The sequence below is a fragment of the Pelophylax lessonae genome (assembly GCF_965119305.1).
Source record: "Pelophylax lessonae genome assembly, chromosome: 5".
Lineage (NCBI taxonomy): Eukaryota > Metazoa > Chordata > Amphibia > Anura > Ranidae > Pelophylax > Pelophylax lessonae.
Genome location: NC_138772.1, coordinates 331,043,713 through 331,051,801, shown reverse-complemented (window position 1 = coordinate 331,051,801; position 8,089 = coordinate 331,043,713). Strand labels below are relative to the sequence as shown.

Here is an 8,089-nt window from a genome sequence, read left to right as displayed (position 1 = left end):
ACCATTTAAAAAAAAAACAATTGCTTCATTAGGTATAGCTTGATTAGAAGCACAATGAAATGAAATAGAAACTATTAGCTTGAATAAAATGATCAAAGTGTTAACTCTTCAGACTTCTGACACAGTGCAAGTAGCAATATGCTGCCAAAAGGAGGGTGTCCCTGCAGTGCCTATCACACTGACAGGCACATGACCAAGGAGTTTTGTAGTAGGAGTGGGCATAGCCTGATGGGAAATTTATGGATTAGACCCCATCAGGTCCACCTGACTGTTGATTGACAGCACATAGCAGTAGGCAGATTCATAGCCATGATTTAGTTCAATAGGGATTTTAAATCAATCCCCTCCTGCTGCCAGTACTTTAATCTGCGAACTGCCAGTAATTCTTAAAAGTGATATTAAAAGCAACATTTAAAAAAATAACAAACTTGTTATACTCACCTGCTCTGTGCACTGGTTTGTCAAAGCAGCCCCGATCCTTCTCTTCTTGGGTCCTTTGCAAGTGCTCCTGACCCCTCCCTCCTGTCGAGTGCCCCTCGAGCAAGCAGCTTGCAATTAGGGAACCCAAGCAGGCACGCTCCTGGTCTGCTGCTCTAAATGTCCATTCAGACACAAAGCCGCAGCTTGGCCCCCACCCCCTCTCTCTACTCTTTGGCTGTCTGGCTGTGAAGGACAGCCAATGGCTCCCACTGCTGTCTCAACCAATGAGGAGGGAAAGTCTCTTGGGAGCTGATGCTCTCGTGCACATCGCTGGATCAGGAGGGAGCTCAGTTAAGCATTAGGGGGGCTGGGAGGACTGCATTAAAGTAAAAAACCTTCAGCCTTTAGAACTACTTAAAGAATCTGTCAGTGCCATATCAACAGGTTCTTAACCGCTTCCATACAGAGCAGTTAGACCCCCTTCCTGCCCAGACCAATTTTCAGCTTTCAGCACTCTCACACTTTGAATGACAATTGCTCAGTCATGCTACACTGTAACCAAACAAAATTTTTATCATTTTTTTCACACAAATAGAGCTTTCTTTTGGTGGTATTTGATCACAACTGGGGTTTTTTTTTTTCGTGATATAAGCAAAAAAAGAGCAAAAATTTTGCAAAAAAAAAACCACTTTTTTTTAGTTTCTATTATAAAATTTTGCAAAAAATTAATTTTTCTTCATACATTTGGGCCAAAATTTATACTGCTACATATCTCTGGTAAAATTAACCCAAATTAGTGTATATTATTTAGTCTGTGTGAAAGTTATTGAGTCTAGAAGCTATGGTACCAATTACTGAAAATTTATCACACCAGATGTACTGATGGCCTATCTCCTTTCTTGAGGCCCTGAAATGTCAGGACAGTACAAATACCCCCCAAATGACCCCTTTTTGTAAAGTAGACAGTCCAAGGTATTTAGTAAGAGGCATGGTGAGTTTTTTGAAGTTATAATTTTTTCCCACAATTCTTGGGAAAATGAAGAAAACATTTTTTTTTCTTTTTTTTTCCCAAAACGTTGTCAATTTATAAGCTATTTCTAACACATAGCATGTACACAGCAAAAATGACACCCCAAAATTCATTCTGCTACTCCTTCTGAGTATGGTGATACCACATGTGTGAGACTTTTACACAGCCTGGCCACAAAAAGAGACTCCACGTCCAAGTAGCACCATAAGGCGTTTTAGGAGCATAAATACACATAAAACTTTCTTACTACCTATCACACTTTTCAAGGCCCTAGAGCACCAATACAATGGAAAAGTCCACAAAATGACCCCATTTTGGAAAGCAAACACTCCAACGTATATTCTATGAGGCATTATGGGTCCTTTGAACATGTCATTTTTTTCCACAAGTTTTTGGAAAATGTGGGAAAAAAATGAAAAAAAATTTTTTTTACACAAAGTTGTAAATTTATAGAATATTCCTAACACATAGCATGTACATAGCAAAAATGACACCCCAAAATACATTCTGCCACTCCTCCTGAGTATGGCAATACCACATGTGTGAGACTTTTTCACAGCCTAGCCATATAGAGGGGCCTAAACATCCAAGGAGCATCATCATGCATCCTAGCCACTTGCCTAGGCCTATTTTTGACATTTGATGTTTACAAGCTAAAATCAGTTGTTTTTGCTAGAAAACTACTTAGAACCCCAAAACATTATATATTTTTTTTTAGCAGAGACCCTAGAGAATAAAATGGAGATTATTGCAATATTTTTTATCACACCGTATTTGCGCAGCGGTCTTCCAAACGCATTTTTTTGGGAAAAAAATCACTTTTTTTAATTAAAAAATAAGAAAACAGTAAAGTTAGCCCAATTGTTTTCCATAATGTGAAAGATAATGTTACGCCGAGTAAATAGATACCCAACATGTCATGCTTCAAAATTGCGCACGCTCACAGAATGGTGACAAACTGGTACTTAAAAATCCCCATAGGCGACATTTTAAAAATTTCTACAGGTTGCTATCTTAGAGTTACAGAGGAGGTCTAGGGCTCAAATTATTGCTCTTGCTCTAACGATCGTGACGATACCTCACATGTGTAGTTTGAACACTGTTTACATATGTGGGCGGGGTTTCCGTATGCGTTCGCTTCTGCGCGCGAGCTCGCGGGGACAGGGCGCTTTAATTTTTTTTTTTTTTTTTTACTATTTATTTTAATTATTATTTTTTATTTTTACACTGTTTTTTTAAAAAAAAAAATTGATCATTTTTATTTCTATTACAAGAAATGTAAACATTACTTGTAATAGAAATAGGCACGACAGGACCTCTTTTTTGTGAGATCTGGGGTCAAAAAGTCCTCAGATCTCACAAGTACACTAAAAGATAGAAAAAATAAAAAAAAATAAATAAAAAAAAAATTAAATAAAATGAAAAAAAAAAGGGACCTTTAAACTGGTTGCTAGGCAATGACGTTTGCCGTAGCTCCGGTCCTCCAAGACCATAGAGTCAAGTGAGGGCAAGCTTGCCCTCACTCGACATCCTGTCTGTGAGGATCTGGGACCGGATCGTTTTCCCCGCTGCCGGCAGGTCCGGTAAAGGAAAAGGACCAGAATGCAGCGGGAGGGGGGGGGCACCTCTTTCGCCTCCCCGGAAGGGTGATCCCGCGGCAAATCCGCCGCTGGGACCACCCTTATCGGAAAGCCAACCGTCCACCGTTTAAAATAATACCAGGATTATGGCAGCTATCTGCTGCCATAACACCGGTATTTAGGTTTAAACGGACGACGTATATAAACCTTTTTGGACTTGGACATGGTGGCTGTATGAAGGGTGACAGGTACTCGGGTACTTTGCTGGGCAGGTGACAGGTACTCTGGTACTGATGAGCAAGTGGCAGGTACTCGAGTACTCCGATAGGCAGGTGACAGGTACTCGGGTACTCTTATGGGCAGGTGACAGGCAGGTGATAGGTACTGATGAGTAGTACTGATACTGATAGGTGATACTGATACTGTACTGATGATGGGTACTGATGATCAGTACTGATACTAATAGGTGATAGGTACTGATGGGTACTGATGAGTAGTGATGGGTAATGATGAGCAGGTGGCAAGTACTCGGGTACTTCAGGTGTCAGGTACTCTGATGAGCAGGTGGAAGGTACTCGGGTACTCTGTTGGGTAGGTGACAGGTACTTGGGTACTCTGATGGGTAGGTGACAGGTACTCGGGTACTCCGATGACGGGTACTCAAAGTACCAGAGTACCTGTCGTCAGAGTACCCGAGTACCTGTCATCAGAGTACCCGAGTACCCATCATCAGAGTATCCGAGTACCCGTCATCAGCGTACCCGAGTACCTGTCATCAGAGTACCCGAGTACCCGTCATCAGCGTACCCGAGTACCTGTCATCAGAGTACCCGAGTACCTGTCATCAGAGTACCTGAGTACCCATCATCAGAGTACCCGAGTACCTGTCATCAGAGTACCCGAGTACCCGTCATCAGAGTACCCGAGTACCTGTCACCAGCCCATCAGAGTACCTGTCATCAGAGTACCCGAGTACCCGTCATCAGAGTACCCGAGTACCCGTCGTCAGAGTACCCGAGTACCTGTCACCAGCCCATCAGAGTACCCGAGTACCTGTCATCAGAGTACCTGATGGGCTGGTGACAGGTACTCGGGTACTTTGATGGGCTAGTGACAGGCAATGTTCCCCCTAAAGTGTGCGCATGCGCGGACGCGCAGTGAAATTTCTGGTCCCGCGCAAGCAGCTATGTAGATCGCGCACCTAGTGAGACAGCGCAGACGAGGTGGCCAGGGAGCAGAGCGTGCGCCCTGAGAGCACGCCCATTGTATGACAATAGCGAATGAAAATTCGCTATTGTCACATGGATCCTCCTCCTGGCCAATCAGGGAGCGGGTCCTCCTGCTTCCTGATTGGCCGAAAGGCCAACTTCATGCCATTGGCCGAGGAGGAGGCGCCGGGACTCAGGAGCACGGAAGCCGGGGACTGAAGTGAGCGGGTCCGTGACCGTCCGTAAAGTAAGTGCACGGGGGGGGGGGGGTTCTCGCAGGGGCCAAGTCACTTCATAGGACGGAATCAGTTTATACTACATGGCCAGAATTTTTAGGTTTAATGATACGGAGTGAAACAAGGTTTTGTGACACCACCCCGAAAAAAGCTACCATGCGATCCAAGACACTCACACATACACAAATTGAGGGCTATATCTGAGAACCATGGGACAGAAGTTTGTACCAAGGCAGAAACATTCTGGACAAATGTTGTGTCAAATGCGATGACTTCTGTAGGTCGAGGGTCTAACTGAAGCTCTGTAGAACCTGTACCACATGTTGAATGTTGGCTGACAGGGAGGACTGACTGATCCTTTAGCAGGAAAATGTCCAGGTACCCCACAATGTGGTTCTATGGAGAAGAAAGCAGAGGCAAAACCGGTGCAAGCACCTTTGTTAAAAAAGAGGGACAAACGTGACAGGCCCAAGGGAAAGGTGAAAAACTGGTAATACGGATTTCCCACCACATAATGATAACTGCATCAATGAGGCAAAAATGTGCAGTTAAGTATCCTGGATGTCTATGGAAGAAAAGAAGAAAGCTAAAGGAGGGAGGAAATGTACAACTTTGCATTTTCCTTGCAAAACTTCTGAACCCATAGGAATAAGTTTATAGTTTTCAGATTCGGAATGGGCTGAACTACACCATTCAGTTTTTAACCTTTTATTTCACAAAAGTTTTTCATTGGATTTGTTCAATAAACGATGTACAGTAACATAGGACATGGGTATAAAAGTAAACCAAACAATGGTTAGTGTAAAAAATTACCAGACATCAGTACCAGAACACAAATGCAGAGGGAATTTAAAACACATCTAATGAAATGCATACCTATGATTCCCACAGCACAAATACATACCTCAGCCTTGCAGTAGGTGGAAGTGGGGTGGAAGGTAATGTTTATGCTGCCTGATCCACCTAGGGCTCACAAAATGTCTCTCTACTTTAGGTATCCCAACAGCCTATTCATGCCCCAGGCTGGAATTTATTCACTTTACTGTGTAAACTTTTCAAACTTGGTGCCAAAATGTAACCACAGCTTAATTTCAGGTGAATGACAACGACCACCAGGTGTTACATGATCATTCCTCCACAGCCAAGTCACTTACTTTACCGCCGCTTCCGTGAAGGGTGACCGTCCGTGAGGTAAGTGCACGGGGGGCTCGCGGGGGGAACGCTGGCAATTGGCATCTCTGCATTGATTTGGTGGGAATGCTGGGGTGAATGCTGTCAGCCTGTCAGGAGGCCAATTTTGTTGGGATCATCATCAAAGTGCTGTTCACACCCATGCTGTATCCTGTAGTGCATAAATGTGCGTAAGGACCTGCCCACCCAGTTACTGGAAGGAACCTGATAAACCTGTTGCATGCTTCAGTTTTAGACAGGTCTGACATTGGGTTGATCTTTATTTTTGTGTTCACCTTATACTTTTGGTAATAATGGGCAGATTATTCTGACTCCTCTAATTACATCGGAATTCTGTGTTGTTCCTAAGAGCCTAGTCACACTTGTCCACTTTGTTGCAGTGAAAGTCATGCATTTTGCTGCATAAAGATGCATTTCAAGTAGAAACTGTGTTCTCTCCGATGGGGTTAGCTCACATCTATACACTGCAGTTTTGTGTGGAAGGTAAATGAACCTATGGTTAATCCATTCACCCGTGTGTTTTTGTGTGCGCCTTACCATGCATATGGAACAGTTGAATCCAGTCTGAACTTTAAAATGGTATTAAACACATTGTTTAATTTATTGTCTTATTGTCCTGTCTGTTTCTGTATGTGGATGATGACCCCAAAAATAACCACCCATTGAAAATCTGATCAAAATTGCACTTCAGTACTGTGAACCTAGCCTGAATGAATGTGGAAGCGACAAGTATTTCTCAATTCTAGGATCAAATCTATAATTTTCAGGCTATTCTAGCTAGGGAAGCAGATAATCAAGCACAATCTTTGATTGAATAACAGTGGAAGCAAGCGATACTTGGGGTCTAATACACCCAGATTCCCTGTAGTGAGGTCAGGTGTTGGCACAATTGTGTGCTGCCGGCCGGGTCACTTATTTAGTGAAGTTTCACAAGATTGCACAATTGATTTTGGCACAATTTATATTCACTAACTATATGATTTGTAGCACCATCCATTTGTATTTTATATTGAATTTTGGAGTAATTAAGGCTAGCCTTTGATTCACAGACGTGAACCACAAGTTCAGACCGCGTGAATCCATTCAGCAATGGCGAAACGAAAAGATGAAACACCTCTGCAACAGCCTAAAAAAAAGGTTTGTTTGACTTTCAAACAAGAATGGCTAAATGAACTCCTTCAAACGGATACTAGCGATGGCCCTGACAAATCTGTTAAATTGTCGGAAATATTTAGTTACGGAGCTAATGGGGTTGTGTGCAAACTTTGCTCCGAAGCTAAAGTTAAAGGAGAGTTTTCCACCGGGAAAACGTGGACAGAGTGGAAACTTGACTACCTAAAACGTCACTTAACACAAAAATGTCACATTGATGTTGTGAAAGCATTGTACAATAGAAAGCATGGAACTGCGATTAACCAGCTTCTTGGAGAGTCGAGAGAATCTAGACAAAAACGTATCGACCTCGCCAATAAGAGCAAGGCAAACCCTGAACAAATCAAAATATTGATCGATAACGTGCTACTTGCCATTAAAATGAACGCGTCTATGCTATCTGTTCAAGAACTTCACAATCATCTGGCGAAATATGTAAGCCTCCCCGACAGCTGGAGAAGTAAAAACTACGCTTTTGAATTTGTGGAGTCAATTAATGCAGTTGTACAAGCTGAGACTATGGAAGCTGTAAGAAATGCCAATGTTCACACGTTGATAGTCGACGAAAGCACAGACATTACAGTACACAAAATGCTAGTTCTTTACATTAAGTTTAGAGAACAAAATCATTTCACATACAAAAGTGTATTTGCCGGGAATAATTCAGCTGGCACGATGCAGCGCCCAGGATATTGCAGATGCAATAATAAAGTTCTACACTGATCACGGACTTGATTTGCAGAAAATGGCCATGTTAACGTCTGACGGCGCTTCTGTCATGTTAGGCAAACATAATGGAGTCACTGCAATACTTAGACGGCAAATACCGCACCTTACAGAACAACACTGCGTTGCTCATCGAGAGGATTTGGGTATTGATGATGCATGGAAAGGCGTGCAGTTGATGAAAGAAGTGGAAACACTTTTAAGAACAGTATATTCACTATTCAGTAGGTCTTCTGTAAAGAAAAGCAAATTTGAGGAATTGACAAAAGTTTTAGAAGTGGATTCACTGTCTTTCCGACCATTGAATGAGGTTCGCTGGCTGTCACGTTACCAAGCTGTTAATGCTTTTTTGCGGAATTACAGTCTGTTAACGGAGTATTGTTCAAAAGAAGCAGAAAACGACGACGACCCAATTGCGAAATACTGTCTCAAAAAACTATCTGATCCCAAGTACAGAGTTGCAATTACTGTTCTCGGAGATGTGTTGGAAGAACTAGCTCAGCTCAGTGTCTCCCTGCAGCGCAGCAATCTTAGCATCGTTGATGC

At 42.7% G+C, this 8,089-nt stretch overlaps 1 protein-coding gene across 1 annotated transcript; it reads left to right on the top strand.

The window, feature by feature from the left end:
* Positions 1–6,754: 6,754 nt before the first annotated feature.
* On the top strand, positions 6,755–7,540 carry LOC309556512 (uncharacterized protein; the record flags this gene model as incomplete). Its single annotated transcript, XM_082258961.1, has 1 exon — positions 6,755–7,540. The coding sequence occupies one exon, from the start codon at positions 6,755–6,757 to the stop codon at positions 7,538–7,540; it is 786 nt and encodes a 261-aa protein (XP_082115087.1).
* Positions 7,541–8,089: the final 549 nt, after the last annotated feature.